At 42.1% G+C, this 23,050-nt stretch overlaps 1 protein-coding gene and 1 long non-coding RNA gene across 2 annotated transcripts in view; both read right to left on the bottom strand.

Moving 5' to 3' along the window:
* LOC120980051 overlaps positions 1-11,630 on the bottom strand; it is a 67,889-nt gene extending 56,259 nt beyond the window's left edge. The window contains exons 1-3 of the mRNA XM_040408920.1: positions 11,524-11,630; positions 10,975-11,127; positions 6,072-6,420 (exon numbers count right to left, since the gene is read on the bottom strand). Of these exons, the coding sequence (XP_040264854.1) occupies positions 6,072-6,420; positions 10,975-11,127; positions 11,524-11,601 (580 nt within the window). The 5' untranslated portion in view covers positions 11,602-11,630. The remainder of the gene's footprint in view (positions 1-6,071; positions 6,421-10,974; positions 11,128-11,523) is intronic.
* Positions 11,631-12,947: 1,317 nt separating this feature from the next.
* On the bottom strand, positions 12,948-15,946 carry LOC120980524. Its single transcript, XR_005774538.1, has 3 exons — positions 15,820-15,946; positions 13,700-13,850; positions 12,948-12,994 (listed from the first exon to the last, which is right to left on the bottom strand). It is a non-coding gene; the product is annotated as an uncharacterized LOC120980524 (long non-coding RNA).
* Between the last annotated feature and the right edge of the window lie 7,104 nt (positions 15,947-23,050).

Raw genomic sequence — 23,050 nt, 5'->3', positions numbered from 1 at the left:
TTTGGTATCCACATTGATTAATGAGATCGGTCTATAGGACCCTGGTGATAAAAGGTCTTTACCCGGCTTGGGAAGTAACTTGATATAGGAGGTGTTTTCCTGATCTGGGGATACTTTTCCCTGTAATACATTATTATACCATTGTAGTAAGATCGGTGATCCCTGACCTAGTAATGTTTTATAGTATTCCCCAGGGTACCCATCTGGGCCCGGCGCTTTAGCATTGCTCAATTTCTTGATGACAGATTGAAGTTCTTCAAGACCTATCTCTCTATTAAGAAGTTGTAATTGTTCCGTACTAAGACATGGTAATTTGACCTTTTCCAAAAGAGAACCCTTAAGATCCGGTTTAGTGGCATCCTGATATAATTTCTCATAATATTCACCTAGCATTGAATTAATCCTAGAAGGGTCCGTGACCACTTGTCCTTTTTGCTCCTTAAGACCAGTTATGAACTGAGGGGCTCGTCTGCCTTTAGCAAGATTAGCCATAAGGCGCCCAGATTTATTTCCAAATTTGTGCAACGTTGCCGTCAGCCTAGCATTATTTAGTATCTCCCTGTTTTTTTCATTAGCCTCAAAGGCTTCCCTGGCATCTATCCACTTTTGTCTATTGAGGGCTGTGGAGTTCCTCCTGTACTCCTGGTAGGATTCTCTCACTAATAAACTTGTTTGCTCAAATTTAGCTTGAGATTGTTTCCGGAGCCCAAAAACATAGCTCATAATTTTCCCCCGTATAACTGCTTTAGAGGCGTTCCACAATAGCTCAGGCGAATCTATATGAACCTGATTGTCACCCATGTATTCCTCCCACCATGCAATCAGTTTATTAGTAAAATCTTCGTTTGTTACCAGGTTTGAGGGAAATCTCCACAAGTAGTCGGATCCCTTGGGGTAAGTATCTCTCCCTTGTATCCAAATTGGGGAGTGATCTGATATCACCAGGTCGCCAATTGCAGCCTTTTCCACCCTTCTCATCAGATTAGAGCTGGTCAGTATATAGTCTATACGCGACCATGAATCTTGCGAGTGAGAATAAAAGGAATAAGATCTTTCATCAGGATGCAATTGGCGCCATGGATCAACCAATACCACCCCCTCCATCAGTCTACCCAATGCTCTATCATGGTTGCTAATAGCTGTCTTTGAGGAGTTACTGCGTTGCCTATCCTCGGCCTCTCTCGCCACCGTATTGAAATCCCCCCCCACTATTTTATTCTCCCAGGGATCAGTCAGTAACTTGGATTCTAGATCTTTAAAAAACTTCCCATTGTTTTTGTTGGGGCCACACACATTATAGATGCTATAATGTGTTCGTTGAATCTCAACCTGGATTTGGATAAGACGCCCCCCTTCATCCGAAAAGGATCCTAGAACCTGACAATTTAGATTCTTGTTAATTAGGATTAATACCCCAGCTTTTTTTTCAACCGAGGCCGATCCATATACTTTCCCAACCCACAATTTGTTTATCCTTGTAAAATCTTTCGCTGCAAGGTGCGTTTCCTGAAGTAGTACTATATCTGGGTCGGCCTTTTTCAGGTGACGCAGCACCATCCATCTCTTATGGGGTGATCTTAGGCCCTTAACGTTCCAGGAAATGACTTTCATACTCCTAGCCTCCTAAGTGCTATACCAGTTCAAGATCTTTATCCCCTATTTGATTAGAATATGCTTCCCTGGGAAATAGAAGAACAGATCTTCAGCAAATAAAACTAGAACCCCACCCCCCTTTCAAAAATAACTGCAGTACTATGACGGTCAACACCAACAGTTAAACCAACTCCTCCTCACACCATATACACTTTCTATTATTAAGACTTCCTTTTTTCTGAGCTGCCAAGGCACATCCACCCCCCACCAACTGTGTATATACCTGTTATTGCATTATAACACAACTTCTACCATGTGACATTAGCGACCTACACATTCCTATAAGAAATTAGTGGCTTGGTTCTAATGGAACACTTTTTAAACATATTTAACCTTTTAGCATCCGAGCACGTGATAATTTAACATCATTACCCCACTTGCCCCTATGCCAACATTACATTACAGTCGACTACATCAGGTTTATCCAGAGTCCTTAACTGGCCCGTAGCGCTCGGCCTCTTCCAGGAGGCTGCTCTCCGCCTCTACGACCACGATCCCTCTGAGGAAGATGTTTCTCCTCCGGACTACTTGATCGGACCCAACTTTTATAATTACCCCTTCCCCGGTCAGCCAAGTCCCTTGCATCTTCAGCGGTCAGTAGATCTTGCAGGGATTCCGTCGCCACTGAGGGATCACTAAAAGCGGCAGAAGTTCCATCTGGCATGGCCACTCTCAACGTAGCCGGGTATTGCAACTGGAACTTGATCTGACAGCGGTACAAAGCTGAGCAAAGACCACTAAACTCTCTCCGTTGTTTCGCTACTTGAGCAGAATAGTCCGCAAATAACAATATTACCTGCCCCTTAATCCTCAAGGGGCCTCTCCTGGCTCTGTATGCTCTAAGAATCGCCTCTTTATCGCAATAGTCCAGGTACCTCATGATTACTGGACGGGGTCTCTGCGTTGGGTTGTTGCTGCTCCGGCCAGGTGAATTACTTTGGTGGCGTTCCGATTCGGTGTGCACGCTCAACTTTGTGCTTTCCATCCAGCCCCAGGGCCCTTGGTAAGTCAAATTCACATATTTCTTTGAGGGCCTGTGTTTTCACCCCCTCAGGTAAACCCAGGAGCCTCAAATTGTTCCGCCTGGAACGGTTCTCTAAGTCCTCAAGACGGTCTTTCAGTATGATGTTGTGATTCTGAAGCTCCTGAATGGCCAGGTTGGATTTAGAGTTCTCCTCCTCTAATGCTGTACATCGCTGTCCTAGATCCACTAGGCACACCTCATGCTGCCCCACAGTCTCATGCAGCTGCTGTAGGGACGCCGCCAGTGTTTTGGAGAGCGTCTCCTTGATATCCGGTGCCAGGTGTCTGGCCACTTCTATTGCCAGTGATTTATAATTTATTCTGGCCCCCTCCGATGTATCACCAAGTGGCGAGTCAGGTAAGGCATCTATAACACTTTCAACCGCGCTCGACGGAGACGCGGGAACTTGATCCTCCATCTTGCCTGTTACCATGCTGTCGGCCTGTGTAGCGCCGCTCCGTATTAGTTTTTTACCGCTCCGGAGCAGGTATCTGTCCATGGATCTCTTACAGGGCAAGCTTAAGAGATCGGGAACACAAACCCGACTCTCACTCTGCCAGTATATAGCGTCCGGAGCTTGTTATAGGTGAGGGATGGACGGAGCTCACTCACTCCTCGCCTTCCATCTCAGCGCCGGAACCGGAAGTCCAGGTTATTTTTTATCTGCGTCAGGTTTCCGTATGGATCCTAGGAAGGTCCAGGCAATTTTAGATTGGGATCTTCCTGAGAACCTCAAAGCTCTGCAACGGTTCTTGGGCTTCGCAAATTTCTATAGGAAATTCATTAAAAATTATTCAGTTATTGTAAAACCCCTTACTGACATGACTAGGAAGGGGACTGATTTTTCTAAATGGTCTGACGCCGCTAAAGTTGCTTTTTACTCTCTAAAAGAGAGGTTTACCTCGGCACCTGTACTAGTCCAACCTGATGTCTCTCAGCCTTTTATTGTTGAAGTCGATGCGTCAGAGGTGGGAGTGGGGGCGGTGCTGTCTCAGGGTCCGTCTCCTGGCAAATGGCGTCCTTGTGCTTTCTTTTCTAAAAAACTATCTACAGCAGAAAAGAACTACGATATTGGCAATAGGGAACTATTAGCTATTAAACTAGCGTTTGAAGAATGGCGTCACTTTTTAGAGGGGGCAGTCCACCCCATCACTGTGATTACGGACCACAAAAATCTTCTGTACCTCGAATCAGCTAAGCGTCTCACCCATAGACAGGCTAGGTGGTCGCTATTTTTTACCAGGTTTAACTTTGTTATTACCTATCGTCCTGGGGCAAAGAATACCAAGGCTGATGCACTATCTCGTTGTTTACCTGGAGGGGGTAATGTGAGTGATCCGGTACCTATTCTTCAAAGAGGAGTGGTTGTTTCTGCGGTACACTCTGCTCTGGAGGGGAAGGTGTTAGAGGCCCAGGGGGACGCCCCAGTCTCTTGAGAAATTGTTTGTACCGTTGAACCTGCGTTTCGAACTAGGAACATCATAATTCGGTACTTGCTGGGCACCCGGGTAGTAAAGCAACCTTGGAGCTATTGTCTCATCGTTTTTGGTGGCCAAGGTTGCGTCAGGATGTATTGGATTTTGTGTCTTCTTGTTCTACCTGTGCGCGCGCAAAAGTTTCACATACACGTCTTGCAGGGTCTCTATTACCACTCGTCATTCCCAATAGACCAAGGACACATCTGTCAATGGCTTTTATCACTGACTTACCTTTGTCTGCGGGTAGTAGTGGACAGGTTTAACAAAATGGTACACTTCATTGCGTTACCCGCACTACCTAATGCTAAGACTCTTGCTCAGGTATTCATCAGTGAAATCGTGAAGCTTCACGGGGTCCCTTCCGATGTTGTTTCGGATCGGGGTACCCAGTTTATTTCTAAATTTTGGAAAGCTTTTTGTTCCCGTTTGGGGGTACACTTGTCCATTTCCTCAGCTTTCCATCCTCAGTCGAATGGACAGACTGAGCGTACCAACCAAAACCTTGAGACATATCTAAGATGTTTTGTGTCTGAAAACCAAGAGTTGTGGTCATCATATTTACCGTTAACTGAGTTTGCCATAAATAATCGTCGTCAGGAATCCACTGGCAAGTCACCATTTCTTGGTGCATATGGTTTTCATCCCCAATTCTGTACTTTCAAAGAGCGGGGGTCTTCTGGGGTTCCCGAAGAGGAACGGTTTTCGTCATCTCTTTCATCGGTATGGCAGAAGGTGCAAGCTAACTTGAAAAATATGGGAGGTAAATACAAATGCATGGCTGATAAGAGACGGTCGCCAGGTCCGGACCTAGGAGTGAATGACTATGTGTGGTTGTCTACTAGGAATATTAAATTAAAGGTTCCCTCTTGGAAACTGGGTCCTAGGTTCATTGGCCCTTACAAAATTGTAGCCATCATCAACCCCGTGGCTTTTCGCCTGGAGCTACCTCAGACTTTTAAATACCATAACGTCTTTCATAAGTCGTTACTCAAAAAATATGTTCCACCTCTAGAACCGTCACCGCTGCCACCCCCTCCTGTTGTTGTGGATGGTAATCTAGAATTTCAGATATCCAAAATTGTTAATTCTCGTCGGGTCCGCCGCTCTCTTCAATATCTGGTGCATTGGAGAGGTTACGGTCCCGAGGAAAGAATGTGGGTTCCTGCGTCTGAGGTAAACGCCGACAGGCTAGTTCGGGCTTTTCATGCCTCTCATCCTGAGAGACCTAGTCCTGAGTGTCCGGAGGCCCCTCGTAGAGAGGGGGGTACTGTCACGAAAGTGTCAAGACCCACGCCTGACTCCGTTATACCCGGGGTCAGGAAGTCACAGCGGTTGGCTGCGCGCTCTATGTAAGATAGGGCTGTTTCCTTATGGTAGCTTTCTGGGTTTGCTTTGCAACCCTTTTTGGCTCACTCAGGGATCCGTAGCTCCTTCTCCTCAGCTGTTCCTTGTCCAGCACTCCCTACCTCCTTATATTCCCCTCTCACACTTCTCTGGTTGCCAGATATAGAGCTTCCTGCCTGGACTTCTATACTGACCCTCTGGAGCTGTGTTGCTGCGTTCTATGGTAGTTGGTCCAGAACGTTACCCTCCGGATCCCTGTTGGACCTTTGTGGTCTGCTGTGGTCGCCCACCTGGGTGTATGTGTTTGTCTGTATTGTCTGTCCTCTCCCTGGTGTTTCCCTCTTAGTGTCAGTGGTGCGGACTAGCGATCCTACCGGCCTGTTCACTATCTAGGGCTCATTCTAGGGAAAGCCAAGGTTTAGGCACGTGATCGCCGCACGGGTGAGGAACCCGTCTAGGGACATCAGGGCAGTCAGGTGCCAGCCGCAAGGTGAGTCAGGGGTCACCACCTTTCCCTCTCCCTTGGGCAGGGCTTTCCCTTTTCCCTCCCTGTGCGTGACGCCGGTCATTACAAAATGTTTCTGGATTGCTGAGATCATCTGGCATTGTACTCAGCCGGCAATAATAATTGAGGTCTGGTGTATCTACCTTCCATACATTAAGCTGATCCAATAATTGTGCCTGATCTAACACAGAATTACGCCCTTCTTGTCTGGATCTGCTCAATAAATTGGTAATATCCTTTTGAGTTGAATAAAACCTTCTCCGGCTCTCCTCTGGAAGTTCAGATGATGGGAAAAGTTCTTTTACAAATGTATCCGTGTGCCTAAGAATTTCATTTACTGTCCTAACACCACTCCTGTAGAAATTAATGATTTTTTCATGCACTCTCGGATCCACCTTTTCCCTTATGTTTGCCAACTGTAAAATATAAATAATTATTTAGTTCACGAAGAGGACATATAATTTTGCGTTTTACTGTATAGAACATGCACTTGTGTAAATTCACTAAATTATGGTCAGGGCTTCACAAGTTGTTTAAAATTAGTTACCATGTTTCCTAAATTTATTGGATTGTCTTTATTCATCACTATGCAATATCATATTCATCTCCTAATCATTGGAATCCAAATTTTAAATCACATTTATGAAACCCTGATTTGGAGTATAATCTGATTGTACTGCATTAAAAGTATGAAAGTGAACATGAACATAAATTACATTATAATAAAATGTGTTATATATACCGCAATAGAGGTCAATAGTCCAAAAATTTAATATACATTGTCATTAGGTTGTGATTTAAAAATTTATATTCACAGTTCTTTCAAAAGTTGGTGAAAAATCGGAATGTATACAGATAATTTTAAATAGAAAACCATAAATATAATACTAAATCATGCAATCTCTAAGCTTAAGGATTATGAATTAGACTTAACTATAGTCAGCATTATCTTCATAGTTTTTTTTACAATTGTCGAACTTGTCTTATACGAACTGAATGGACACATTTTGATCTAATAAAATCAATTAGAAAAATAATAAACTAATCGTAGCTAAAAGAGCAAAATATTGCTTCTCATCATAATTACAAATAGATCCGACATCCATGCATTGGCAATTGGTGTGACATAGTACACATGTGCATTCGGATTTGGACAAAACTGAACATCAACAAAATTCAGTTGATTTTCACAAATCAGAAATAACAATGTTATTATGTGCCTGAACATACAAAACCTATAGCTGGACATACATAAATGATTTTGTGGAACAAGCTTGGGAAATATTGGCCGGTGGTACATTCTGTGCAGGCGCGCCGCCATCTTTCAGTATATCTTGGTATACACCAAGATGGTGGCGCCCAAACATCCGGCATCTTTGTGTATACCAAGATACACTCAAAGATGGCGGCAGGCAAGCACAGAACGTGCCGGCGGCCAATATGACTATCGCTCTTTCTGCATTTTCAGTGTGCAGTTTTTGATTTGGATGCTCGTTGACTCTGAATCTGAAACTGCAGAAAAATATATACAGGGAGTGCAGAATTATTAGGCAAGTTGTATTTTTGAGGAATAATTTTATTATTGAACAACAACCATGTTCTCAATGAACCCAAAAAACTCATTAATATCAAAGCTGAATATTTTTGGAAGTAGTTTTTAGTTTGTTTTTAGTTTTAGCTATTTTAGGGGGATATCTGTGTGTGCAGGTGACTATTACTGTGCATAATTATTAGGCAACTTAACAAAAAACAAATATATACCCATTTCAATTATTTATTTTTACCAGTGAAACCAATATAACATCTCAACATTCACAAATATACATTTCTGACATTCAAAAACAAAACAAAAACAAATCAGTGACCAATATAGCCACCTTTCTTTGCAAGGACACTCAAAAGCCTGCCATCCATGGATTCTGTCAGTGTTTTGATCTGTTCACCATCAACATTGCGTGCAGCAGCAACCACAGCCTCCCAGACACTGTTCAGAGAGGTGTACTGTTTTCCCTCCTTGTAAATCTCACATTTAATGATGGACCACAGGTTCTCAATGGGGTTCAGATCAGGTGAACAAGGAGTCCATGTCATTAGATTTTCTTCTTTTATACCCTTTCTTGCCAGCCACGCTGTGGAGTACTTGGACGCGTGTGATGGAGCATTGTCCTGCATGAAAATCATGTTTTTCTTGAAGGATGCAGACTTCTTCCTGTACCACTGCTTGAAGAAGGTGTCTTCCAGAAACTGGCAGTAGGACTGGGAGTTGAGCTTGACTCCCTCCTTAACCCGAAAAGGCCCCACAAGCTCATCTTTGATGATACCAGCCCAAACCAGTACCCCACCTCCACCTTGCTGGCGTCTGAGTCGGACTGGAGCTCTCTGCCCTTTACCAATCCAGCCACGGGCCCATCCATCTGGCCCATCAAGACTCACTCTCATTTCATCAGTCCATAAAACCTTAGAAAAATCAGTCTTGAGATATTTCTTGGCCCAGTCTTAACGTTTCAGCTTGTGTGTCTTGTTCAGTGGTGGTCGTCTTTCAGCCTTTCTTACCTTGGCCATGTCTCTGAGTATTGCACACCTTGTGCTTTTGGGCACTCCAGTGATGTTGCAGCTCTGAAATATGGCCAAACTGGTGGCAAGTGGCATCTTGGCAGCTGCACGCTTGACTTTTCTCAGTTCATGGGCAGTTATTTTGCGCCTTGGTTTTTCCACACGCTTCTTGCGACCCTGTTGACTATTTTGAATGAAACGCTTGATTGTTCGATGATCACGCTTCAGAAGCTTTGCAATTTTAAGAGTGCTGCATCCCTCTGCAAGATATCTCACTATTTTTGACTTTTCTGAGCCTGTCAAATCCTTCTTTTGACCCATTTTGCCAAAGGACAGGAAGTTGCCTAATAATTATGCACACCTAATATAGGGTGTTGATGTCATTAGACCACACCCCTTCTCATTACAGAGATGCACATCACCTAACATGCTTAATTGGTAGTAGGCTTTCGAGCCTATACAGCTTGGAGTAAGACAACATGCATAAAGAGGATGATGTGGTCAAAATACTCATTTGCCTAATAATTCTGCACGCAGTGTATATTTTTTCTCGAAATGAATGGAAACATTATTAATTTACATTTGTTTGCTAATAAAACAAATGTTTTGTCCGTGCACATGTTTAATACATACTAAAATATGGAAAACTTTGTCCAGCTCACCTCTCTGGTGGAATGTGTAGTCCCGGCTCCAGAGGCCCTAGGGGAGTGTTCCCGTAGCAGGCTGCAGATAAGTAAAGAAAGGTCCCGGAGACAAATAGAGTTCCTCTGTCAGCTCTTCTTTATTAATCACGTATGGTTGACAGACATGACCACCACGTACACGGCAGGAACATTGACGCGTTTCGGGTGAGTATCCTTAGTCGACTAAGGGTACTCACCCGAAACGCGTCAATGTTCCTGCCGTGTACGTGGTGGTCATGTCTGTCAACCATACGTGATTAATAAAGAAGAGCTGACAGAGGAACTCTATTTGTCTCCGGGACCTTTCTTTACTTATCTGCAGTTTAATACATACTATTAATATTTGATTACACATATAAAATGAACAGACAATGCACTTTTAAAGTTGTGGTTCTCCTCCCTCTCTATCCCTGTCCTCTTTTTAAGCACACTGTATTCGCCTATTCTCTCCAATTTTCGCACAGGATTACTGTTATATACTGGCAGCCTGGACCGGTATCTCGCTTTCTTGATGACTTCTCTGCATGTCTACCCTACTTTCTCTTTTCAGAAATACTCACTATCATTCCTGGTGACTTTAACATTGTTAATAACATTCAATCTCTTAACCTAACTTTTTCTCCTGACCTAACACAATTGTCAGACACTCCAACTCACTTTGATAGTGACATTCTAGATCTTGTTTTCTCTCACCTATGCTCTCCTTGCAACCTCTCAAACACCCCTTTCCCCCTTCTCAAACCACAACCTTGTCAGTTTCACACTAACCCTGTCCCCAACCATGATTACACTGACACGGCACACTGTTACCTCAAGCAACCTTTGCCACCTCGACCCTTCTCTTCTCTATTATGCTACTGACCACCTTTATGACAAAATCTCACCTCTGTCCTGCCCTGCCCCGACTACTTCTGTCTACTAGAGATCGCTCTTATCCTCCCTAGACACTTTGGGTCCCCTCAATTAACACAGAGTTCGAACATGTACACTACAACTGTGGCAAACTAAAGAAACCAGAATTATAAAAAAGACATAGCCGCGCTCTTGAACGAGTGTAGCTGAAAAATACAAATTCTAAATATTCACAATGACTTACAAAGCCATCCACAACTCCGCCCCCGGATATATATCATAGCTTGTCTGAAAATAACACCCCTCCGCTCTTCCAAAGACCTTCTAATTTCCTGCTCCCTCATCCACTCCTCCCATGCTCGCCTCAGCGACTTCTCTATAGTCTATCCCATCCTCTGGAACTCTTTAGCCCAACCTGTCCGTCTATCTCCCACTGTGACTGCCTTTAGGCGATCCCTGAAGACTCATCTCTTCTGGGAAGCCAATCCCACCTCAACCTCACCACAGAACTCTCACATTCTAAAGCAATTAATCCCTCGCACAGCTACCTTCTCATGTATCACTTGCCCCTCCCTTTAGATTGTAAGCCCTCAGGGGCAGGGCCCTCCTTACCATCTTGTCTTAAATTGCATTGTGATTGTAATGTCTTATTTATATTGTAAAGCGCTGCGCAAACTGTTGGTACTCTATAAATCCTGTATAATAATAATAGCAATAGGCCTATTTATGTACACCTGCTATCATTGACAAAGAACTCGAAAACAGCAGAAGCAATTGGAAATCATGAAGTGTTAACTATTTTAAGATGAGACATCATATCAATTACCCTGTAACCTAAAATTCATCCTCAAATCAAACACTAGTGTGTTTATTAAATCTTACCTCTCCAGTACTTTCATGGTTTATATGTTCGGAAACCACAGGTAATTCAGTAACATATCCATGGATGCCTTTTACTGTTTCACTACTATGTTGTATAGCATTGCGAAGTTTCAAAGACAATGTTGCTTTTCGCTTTTGTGTGTTCTGTGTAATCTAATAGAAAACGTACAGTAGTTTGTTAATTAAAAAAGTTGTATCAACAACACAATAGCGTTTGTTTTTTAATTGATAAAGAAATAAATTAGAATAAGGTTGATTATTAAAAAATAACTTGGTTATTTGTGCACTAGACCAGGGCATACAAAGAATGTGGCTCAACATCCATTTAAAAGATGTGGCATCTGGCCCTTATTTGGAAAAAGTTTGTATAATCCCTGCACTACACCCTACTGTTATATTTTGCCAGGCTACTTAAGATTTTTAATGGAAAAGTAAAAAATAATTGTTGTTACCATTATGTACTAATCATTTAACTTTTTCTTAAAACAAGAAAGTTATTACAATTACATTAATAAAAGAGCATAATGTACATCATATTTTTAGGTTTACCTTAAACTCCGGATAGCTGATTATGTGCGATATAAATATTGTAGCAGTGCAGACCATTTTTTTGGTATTCTGTAACATACGTCTTCTTTTCGCAAAGTTATAGTCTTCTGCCTTTTTTTATTTTAGAAAAGAGCACTATTATGGCAGTATATTAGAAACAACAGTACTTGGATTTATAGACATGAACTATGAGAGCTGATGGCGATATTCATCATTCTAAACAAAATATGGTAATCTAATGGGTTCAATGTGCTCATGTTTAAGCTTTAATACATGTTGAAGAGGACAATTCACATATCATCTTTTATGCTACATCGATCATTATAGTTTTCTAAGCAATAATTTACCTAAATCCAAATTACACATTTTTCAGTTTGTTTTGTGTTTTTGTATGTATTAGAACAACGGTGAAGAAATACGTAATAATGCTAGACGTTTTAAAGGGAAGGCTAATTCCCGAAACGCGTCTGGGCCGGACACCTGTGAGCAGTACCTCCGTGATTATTAGCGTGGCCACGCTACGAATATTGCAATTGCAGTCGCAGTAACCTCTATAGGAACAAACAAACACAGACCGAAGAGGCAGTTTCCTTGTTCCAGCCGGAGGATTACCACGCACGGACTAACCAAGTCCCGATCCAACTCCCGCGATAGTTCGGGATAGCCAGCGTGAGTAGTTTGAAGCGTGACGCCGGCACTAACCTGCACTGCCTGCTACTTGTGTGGATAGGAAGGAAGGTAAGAACTATTCCTCCTCAAAGCATTGACTCACACATGAGGTTATGAATAATACCTACAGCTATTAAGCTTGTGATAACGTCAAAGTCCTATTGCACCGAAAACTCTGTGGAAGAGATAATTACTATCATCCTAACCATGCCTTGGATATCTACCTGTGCTTGACGCGGTTCCATATATGGGACAAGGACTGATAGCCATACCTGAGATTTGACACTCTGGTAGTGGATTTGCGTCTAGCCACTTGTCTTGTCAGCCCACACTGTTTGGACATTGCAAAGACTGTATATGTGAAGTGTGAGATTTTAGCACATTGATTCCCATTGGTGACTACATCTTATGTTTTATATTTATCTTAATTGATTTTATGACTAATACATGTATCAATAAATTGATTTAATAAATTTTATTAAGTCCAAGTGCCTGAGTGCTCACCCACTATTTCCTTATCTATTAGCTATACTTGACTAGAGGGTGGGTGTCCCTCTAATTTGGGTTAGTAGCACCTGATTCCATAATCCGCTTGAAGTGAGCCACCATATTGTACTAATGTTAAAAAGATATTACCTGATTATTGCTTTTTGGAGTTCATTGTAATCCTCATCCACACAATAAAAAAAAAACATGCGCAGTTCGGATTTTCGACCGGGAGATGAGCATAGACGCAAGTGCTGGATCGGAAGTGCCTGCAAGCAGAGAGGAGTCAGCGCTGGAATGGAGAGCCGTCGCACCGCTGGAGGGACAGATGAAAACATCAGGAAAGAAGAAGAAGATCGGAATAAGAGACATCATTTAAGTTAAGTGTTGACATCAACATTGGGGGGAGGGAAACATTTTTTTGACTTTAATGTCACTCTAATTTAAAAAAATAAACAGCACAAGAACAAAAGAAAGACCCACATACAATTCATAAAAATCCAAACAGATTATATACTATACATAATTGATACCTTACACAGAAGCGCTCTAACACTTTATGTAGTTCAATATACACATGTAAATAAACACCAACGCACCAATGATGCATATATTATTAATTGCACAACTGAACTTGCACATACATGTGGGTCCGGGTGTCTGAACTTGCATGCACACTGTCTGTGTACAAGTGCGAATTCCCCCAACATGCAAGTTGGGGTGTGCGGATGACACCGTACAGCCGTATCCTCCAATAGAAAAGAACAGGCTCCTGCTTGCAATGACAAGCAGCAAATGTCCCACCCGGTATCGGCCCATTAACAGGCGTGTACACACTACACTAACGGATATTGTGAATGAGGCCTTAAGCAGTAAGATATCAATTAATTACATTAAACAATCTTAACAATATTAGAAATAATGAAAATACAGTTTGTCAAGAAAGACAGATTTCCTGATGATAAAACATTTTAACATTTCAAAACATTTATAAATATCACAATATGTAATGTAACTTTACCTTCATTCCCAAAGTTCTTAGTCTTTTTTAAGCAAATAAAGTTTGATTTCGAACTTTCCTCGAATTCCGTTATTGCTTTTTGCTTTATGTGGTATGAATTGAAGATTTCCACTTGTGGATTTTCTTGAAGGCTGGAATCCTCTAGTTCTATCTATAAATGGCAGTGAAAATTAACAACTGTTTTCAATGTACTTTAGTACCAGTAAAAATTATTTGTAAGTTAACATAAAATTATTTAGTGCCACAGTAATGGAAAAAAAATATATATTTATGAAGTCACAAAAATAAAATCAGCAACAATGAATATATTGTATATACAGTAAAGTCGCCATTTTCCAGCACTGTCAAGCAACTGGACAGAAGATATATTTTCTTTTTTTGGCTGGATGGTTCATGTGCTTTAAAAAGTGTTCTGTTGCTTGGTGCACACCAAAATGTTTGATCATAAGGAAATAAATTTATTAGCAAACAAAATTAGTGATTTACATTTCGCTGACAGGTCGATTCCGTGGTCGGCAGCAGAAGGTGAACAATGGTGAGAAACAGCCAGCCTGCGATTGGGTAGTTCAAATCTCAAAAGTCTATAGCAGGCTGGCTTTTGAAAGCCCGCCCACCAAGCACAGGATCGTTACAGAGAGATAACTTTCTCTGGGCCGCTCCTCTGTTCAGTGGGCAGGGCTTCAAGAGCCATCGGACTATTGCAAATTGAAGTAGTCAATAGCAGCCTGGCTATTGCTCCAGGATGATTATATGCACCTGTCAATTCAAATGATTTGTAGCATGAGTGATTATAAAACACCTAGGATGTGACAACAATTGCCCCCACCAACTAATATGTTTTGATGCTTACACTACTGTTTTTAAATTATTTAGAAAAAAACACTAATTTTACATATTTATTTACATTCTTGCCTAGTAGCCATCTGGTACCTTAAGCCCAGCAAAGTCTTCTCACACCGCACTAATTTACAGTAAAATCTTACAATCTCCAAGGTCCCCTTGAAAATAATTGAATAAATAAGGTGTCTAAACTCTATTTAATGGAGGGGTCCACTGTAAAATTTTCTCATTCACCAGTGTTAATGTTTGCGTGCGTTTTTGATGTCAGTGTGTGTTTGTGATAATTTCTTGTATATTTCTTAATTTTATGCAATGACATTATATTTTTAAGTGTTGCGTATTATCATGATTTCGGTGAGTGATATGGGTATGTGTGTTAAAGGAGAACTATGGGGTTAAGGATTTTCGCCATAGTTCTCCTAGGGGAATGGGAGGACACAAACTAGCATTCTCCCGTCACCCTAAGCTCGTATCTCGACAATTATGTCTGGATCCGCCCAGCTGCGTGACTGACAGCTGGCTCTGCCTATCTAGGAGCAGAGCCAGCTGCACCGGCCCCCTCCCTCGTCCGATCCGCCAGTCAGCGCTGGCGGATCGGAGCGGGGAGGGGGGAATCCAGCCCCTCCTCTGTCATGGCCGAGAGCTGTGGCAGGATCGAGAGGATAAGCGAACGCCGGTATGTGTTCTCTCACCTCCAGATCTACTGAGCCGACCTGTGACAGTCTTATTGTCACAGGTCGGCTAGAACTAACAGGTGAGTGAAAAGCACTCACCTCATAGTTCTCCTTTAATGTTTCTCTGTGTGTCCTATCAGTATTTATACATGTACATATGTGTGCAGTGTCAGTATTTCTGTGTGCTTGTGTGTGTATTAGGCCCCATTCACACCTGTAAGTTTCAGTGTGAATAAGGATATCTGTGTCAGTAATTTTCCTTTTCCTGCAGCAGGATAATGATCAGGTGACAGCTGCATGTAATTTAATTGTTATTTAATTGCTAGTTATATGATGTGGTTGTGCCGCATGTGGTTATGAACAAATTACTCTGCCTTGATGCAAGACAAATTGGTCCAAGGAGAGTAATTGACTGCATGAAAAATATAATTTGACACAGGTATCACAAATCACACATAAACTTACAGGTGTGAATGTGGCCTAATACATACACACACACACACACAAATCCCCCCCCCCCCACACACACAATAATGCAACCCTCCCCCGTTCCCCACCCCCATAGCCATATGCACATTCAATGAAAAAGACCCCTCACCTACTTACTTTTTCCCAGGGAGGTGAGGAGGTACAATCCCTGTTGATACAGCTGTTGATTAGAAAGGTCTGCACCTTTGACTTTTACAGAACTTACTAATACATCCTTTCGCAAACTGCTCAGTGAAGGATGTCATAGCACTGGCCGAAAGGAACTGCTGCGGCACACATTGTACAGTTTTGCAGTGCCGTGATTGTCCCAGGGGCGTGACTTCGAGACCACTGATATAATGCATGAGAGAGTGCCAGAGTGATATGTAAAGGTCTTTTACATGTAGCACTTTTATCGTTTTATAATCGCAATGCATTCAAATAAAAAGTATGTTAAATAGCACAAGTACATTTAGAGTACTGTAATGGAAAAACTAGGCACTCTCAAGATATTAGAACCATACAGAAGTTTATTAGTATTTGAAACAACATCAAAAACAACTATAAAAAGGTTATAACCCACGTGTTAAAATAACTATAAATACTCAGCAATATATGTATATTGTATGGATAGCATGAATGGTGGTCTATATGACTATCTGATTTGGATAGTATACCAGTACTTTAAACCTAAATGGCATAAATAACAAATAAAAACACAGTCCTTTAACCACTTAAGGACCACAGGTTTATACCCCCCTAAAGACCAGGCCCTTTTTTACAAATCGGCACTACACTACTTTCACCGTTTATTGCTCGGTCATGCAACTTACCACCCAAATGAATTTTACCTCCTTTTCTTCTCACTAATAGAGCTTTCATTTGGTGGTATTTCATTGCTGCTGACATTTTTACTTTTTTTGTTATTAATCGAAATTTAACGATTTTTTTTGCAAAAAAATGACATTTTTCACTTTCAGTTGTAAAATTTTGCAAAAAAAAACGAGATCCATATAGAAATTTTGCTCTAAATTTATAGTTCTACATGTCTTTGATAAAAAAAAAATGTTTGGGTAAAAAAAAAATGGTTTGGGTAAAAGTTATAGCGTTTACAAACTATGGTACAAAAATGTGAATTTCCGCTTTTTGAAGCAGCTCTGACTTTCTGAGCACCTGTCATGTTTCCTGAGGTTCTACAATGCCCAGACAGTACAAATACCCCACAAATGACCCCATTTCGGAAAGTACACACCCTAAGGTATTCGCTGATGGGCATAGTGAGTTCATAGAACTTTTTATTTTTTGTCACAAGTTAGCGGAAAATGATGATTTTTTTTTATTTTATTTTTTTTCCTGCAAAGTCTCATATTCCACTAACTTGTGACAAAAAATAAAAACTTCTATGAACTCACTATGCCCATCACGAAATACCTTGGGGTCTCTTCTTTCCAAAATGGGGTCACTTGTGGGGTAGTTATACTGCCCTGGCATTCTAGGGGCCCAAATGTGTGGTAAGGAGTTTGAAATCAAATTCTGTAAAAAATGACCAGTGAAATCTGAAAGGTGCTTTTGGAATGTGGGCCCCTTTGCCCACCTAGGCTGCAAAAAAGTGTCACACATCTGGTATCTACGTACTCAGGAGAAGTTGAGGAATGTGTTTTGGGGTGTCATTTTACATATACCCATGCTGGGTGAGATAAATATCTTGGTCAAATGCCAACTTTGTATAAAAAAATGGGAAAAGTTGTCTTTTGCCAAGATATTTCTCTCACCCAGCATGGGTATATGTAAAATGACACCCCAAAACACATTCCCCACCTTCTCCTGAGTACGGCAATACCAGATGTGTGACACTTTTTTGCAGCCTAGGTGGGCAAAGGGGCCCATATTCCAAAGAGCACCTTTCGGATTTCACAGGTCATTTTTTACAGAATTTGATTTCAAACTCCTTACCACACATTCGGGCCCCTAGAATGCCAGGGCAGTATAACTACCCCACAAGTGACCCCATTTTGGAAAGAAGAGACCCCAAGGTATTCCGTGAGGGGCATGGCAAGTTCCTAGAATTTTTTATTTTTTGTCACAAGTTAGTGGAAAATGAGACTTTGTATGAAAAAAAAAAAAAAATCAGCATTTTCCACTAACTTGTGACAAAAAATAAAAAATTCTAGGAACTTGCCATGCCCCTCACGGAATACCTTGGGGTGTCTTCTTTCCAAAATGGGGTCACTTGTGGGGTAGTTATACTGCCCTGGCATTTTCCAGGGGCCCTAATGTGTGGTAAGTAGGTAAATGACCTGTGAAATCCTAAAGGTGCTCTTTGGAATATGGGCCCCTTTGCCCACCTAGGCTGCAAAAAAGTGTCACACATGTGGTATCGCCGTATTCAGGAGAAGTTGGGGAATGTGTTTTGGGGTGTCATTTTACATATACCCTTGCTGGGTGAGAGAAATATCTTGGCAAAAGACAACTTTTACCATTTTTTTATACAAAGTTGGCATTTGACCAAGATATTTCTCTCACCCAGCATGGGTATATGTAAAATGACACCCCAAAACACATTCCCCAACTTCTCCTGAGTACGGCGATACCAGATGTGTGACACTTTATTGCAGCCTAGATGCGCAAAGGTGCCCAAATTCCTTTTAGGAGGGCATTTTTAGACATTTGGATACCAGACTTCTTCTCACGCTTTGGGGCCCCTAGAATGCCAGGGCAGTATAAATACCCCACATGTGACCCCATTTTGGAAAGAAGACACCCCAAGGTATTCAATGAGGGGCATGGCGAGTTCATAGAAATTTTTTTTTTTTGGCACAAGTTAGCGGAAATTGATATTTTTAATTTTTTTTCTCACAAAGTCTCCCGTTCCGCTAACTTGGGACAAAAATTTCAATCTTTCATGGACTCAATATGCCCCTCACGGAATACCTGGGGGTGTCTTCTTTCCGAAATGGGGTCACATGTGGGGTATTTATACTGCCCTGGCATTCTAGGGGCCCTAAAGCGTGAGAAGAAGTCTGGAATATAAATGTCTAAAAAATTTTACGCATTTGGTTTCCGTGAGGGGTATGGTGAGTTCATGTGAGATTTTATTTTTTGACACAAGTTAGTGGAATATGAGACTTTGTAAGAAAAAAAAAATAATAATTCCGCTAACTTGGGCCAAAAAAATGTCTGGAGCCTTACAGAGGGGTGATCAATGACAGGGGGGGGTGATCAATGACAGGGGGGTGATCAGGGAGTCTATATGGGGTGATAACCACAGTCATTGATCACGCCCGTGTAAGGCTTCATTCAGACGTCCGTATGCGTTTTGCGGATCCGATCCATCTATCAGTGCATCCGTAAAAATCATGCGGACATCTGAATGGAGCTTTACAGGGGGGTAATCAATGACAGGGGGGTGATCAGGGAGTCTATATGGGGTGATCACCACAGTCATTGATCATGCCCCTGTAAGGCTTCATTCAGACGTCCGGATGCGTTTTGCGGATCCGATCCATCTATCAGTGGATCCGTAAAAATCATGCGGACGTCTGAATGGAGCTTTACAGGGGGGTAATCAATGACAGGGGGGTAATCAATGACAGGGGGGTGATCAGGGAGTCTATATGGGGTGATCACCACAGTCATTGATCACGCCCCTGTAAGGCTTCATTCAGACGTCCGGATGCGTTTTGCGGATCCGATCCATCTATCAGTGGATCCGTAAAAATCATGCGGACATCTGAATGGAGCTTTACAGGGGGGTGATCAATGACAGGGGTGTAATCAATGACAGGGGGGTGATCAGGGAGTCTATATGGGGTGATAACCACAGTCATTGATCACGCCCCTGTAAGGCTTCATTCAGACGTCCGGATGCGTTTTGCGGATCCGATCCATCTATCAGTGCATCCGTAAAAATCATGCGGACATCTGAATGGAGCTTTACAGGGGGGTAATCAATGACAGGGGGGTGATCACCACAGTCATTGATCATGCCCCTGTAAGGCTTCATTCAGACGTCCGGATGCGTTTTGCGGATCCGATCCATCTATCAGTGCATCCGTAAAAATCATGCGGACATCTGAATGGAGCTTTACAGGGGGGTGATCAATGACAGGGGTGTAATCAATGACAGGGGGGTGATCAGGGAGTCTATATGGGGTGATCACCACAATCATTGATCATGCCCCTGTAAGGCTTCATTCAGACGTCCGGATGCGTTTTGCGGATCCGATCCATCTATCAGTGCATCCGTAAAAATCATGCGGACATCTGAATGGAGCTTTACAGGGGGGTGATCAGGGAGTCTATATGGGGTGATCACCACAGTCATTGATCATGCCCCTGTAAGGCTTCATTCAGACGTCCGGATGCGTTTTGCGGATCCGATCCATCTATCAGTGGATCCGTAAAAATCATGCGGACGTCTGAATGGAGCTTTACAGGGGGGTAATCAATGACAGGGGGGTAATCAATGACAGGGGGGTGATCAGGGAGTCTATATGGGGTGATCACCACAGTCATTGATCACGCCCCTGTAAGGCTTCATTCAGACGTCCGGATGCGTTTTGCGGATCCGATCCATCTATCAGTGGATCCGTAAAAATCATGCGGACGTCTGAATGGAGCTTTACAGGGGGGTGATCAATGACAGGGGGGTGATCAATGACAGGGGGGTGATCAGGGAGTCTATATGGGGTGATCAGGGGTGATCAGGGGCTAATAAGGGGTTAATAAGTGACGGGGGGGTGTAGTGTAGTGTAGTGGTGCTTGGTGCTACTTTACTGAGCTACCTGTGTCCTCTGGTGGTCGATCCAAACAAAGGGGACCACCAGAGGACCAGGTAGCAGGTATATTAGACGCTGTTATCAAAACAGCGTCTAATATACCTGTTAGGGGTTAAAAAAAACACATCTCCAGCCTGCCAGCGAACGATCGCCGCTGGCAGGCTGGAGATCAACTCTCTTACCTTCCGTTCCTGTGAGCGCGCGCGCCTGTGTGCGCGCGTTCACAGGAAATCTCGGCTGACGCGAGATGACGCCTATTGGCGTTAGCGTAGCCTGGGGGAGCCGCCGCAATGACGCCTTTCGGCGTTACAGTTGCGGGAAGTGGTTAAATCGATGAATAAGTAAATAAATATTCGCATAAATATTCGTATCCGGATAAACAGTATGAAATCTTCGCAGGGAACGTAATGGCTACGATTTTTCGTATAGCTCTCTCCCTTCTGACACGAATTAATCCCAGAATAAAATAATGCCAACAACGTTCATAATGTCCTGAAAAGTCCAGTACAATAATGATTGGAGGCAACGTTGGTTATTTACTGTCCCACACTGGAGTAAACCAGCAAGATGTAGCGGCGTCCCGCTATGTATTCGAACCAGCGGCGTCCCACTGGGATATTAACACTGCAGTTGTAATAAATATTCTGCCGGTAAAGTTCGAAAGTAATTCGAAAGTATTTCTTACCGTATGTCTTTCCTCACAAAATCGCTACAAAATCGCTCTGCTAATTTATTCTTTGTGTATAGAAACCAGTTGAGGTTAAAAACATTAAAATTAATTTCTGCTAAAAAACTGTCCAACTTATCCCTTCCAGATTTCCATATAAAATATATATCATCGATATACCTTTGCCAGAGCACCAGGTCCGTCCCCAGTCGGGTGGCAATGACTTGTTCCTCCTAATTGGCCATAAAAAAATTAGCATTACTGGGGGCGAACCTGGTGCCCATGGCAGTACCTTGGATCTGTAAATAAAAGTCCCCATTAAAATTTAAATAATTATGGGACAATATAAAATCAATGCCATTGATTAAAAACTCTATTTGTCCTTTAGTCAGTCTACCTTGTTCCAGTTGAGCTCTGACTGCTTCTTTGCCCTGTATATGGTTGATAACCGTATATAAAGATTGAACATCTAATGTACACATCAACCATTGTTCCTCAAAATACATGTTCTCTATTATTTTAATCATTTGAGTCGTGTCTTTCGTATAAGAGGGCATTTTTTTCACCCTCGGTTGTAGCAGTACATCAATGTATTGGGACAGATTACAGGTCAAATAGTCTATCCCTGATACAATGGGGAGCCCTGGTGGGTTGTTTTTATCCTTATGTATTTTAGGTATAGTGTAAAATGCTGGTATCCGTGGGAATTTATTAAGTATAAAATGTAATTCTTCTTGTTTTAAAATACCAACAGAGTTAGATATATAATCTGTATGGGAAGTTTTTAAACATATCATTGCTTTCACATGTTTTTAATGGTTTTATTTGTTCTAAAACTATTAATATATGACTATGGATTAAGGGTATATATAAGACAATGTATTGGAAATTGTAAGGTATAACTAAAAAGGATAATGAAGTATAAGACTGAATGTAAATCCCAGAAAAGGTTTTATCCCAAATCCGAAAAAAGATCCATGACGGGTCTTGAGAATGTATCCTCTCACTATAAAAGGAAGGACTTTAAGGGGGACTGGTAGCTACTGAGGAAGGGGCGATTAAATGCCCCGAAATGCGTCTAGCCTAGACAGGACCCCGAACCTCTAAACACTGGAGACCGAAAGATATTGCCGAACTCTCACAGTATATTTGTTCATCACCGCCGAAAGGGTAAATGAGAAAGAAACCTTGAAAGACCACAGTCTACAGCAAAGATCGGACTGCACGTGTCAAACATTTACCAACGTGGGAAGTGAAAATTACTACCGCTCGAACAAAACTGGTTGCTATACACAAAGAATGAATCAGCAGAGCGATTTTGTAGCGATTTTGTGAGGAAAGACATACGGTAAGAAATACTTTCGAATTACTTTCGAACTTTACCGGCAGAATATTTATTACAACTGCAGTGTTAATATCCCAGTGGGACGCCTCTGGTTCGAATACATAGCGGAACGCCGCTACATCTTGCTGGTTTACTCCAGTGTGGGACACTAAATAACCAACGTTGCCTCCAATCATTATTGTACTGGACTTTTCAGGACATTATGAACGTTGTTGGCATTATTTTATTCTGGGATTAATTCGTGTCAGAAGGGAGAGAGCTATACGAAAAATCGTAGCCATTACGTTCCCTGCGAAGATTTCATACTGTTTATCCGGATACGAATATTTATGCGAATATTTATTTACTTATTCATCGATTTAAAGGACTGTGTTTTTATTTGTTATTTATGCCATTTAGGTTTAAAGTACTGGTATACTATCCAAATCAGATAGTCATATAGACCACCATTCATGCTATCCATACAATATACACAGGGGCGTAGCTATAGGCTCATGGGCCTTGATGCAAGAGTTCAATTTGGGCCCCCCCTACCCTCATTACCGTTTCCTAACACCACCAGACCCCTGCACACCCACC

The sequence above is a fragment of the Bufo bufo genome, chromosome 10 (genome assembly GCF_905171765.1).
Source record: "Bufo bufo chromosome 10, aBufBuf1.1, whole genome shotgun sequence".
Lineage (NCBI taxonomy): Eukaryota > Metazoa > Chordata > Amphibia > Anura > Bufonidae > Bufo > Bufo bufo.
The sequence above is the reverse complement of the archived record's forward strand: the minus strand, read 5'-3'. Positions and strand labels throughout refer to the sequence as shown.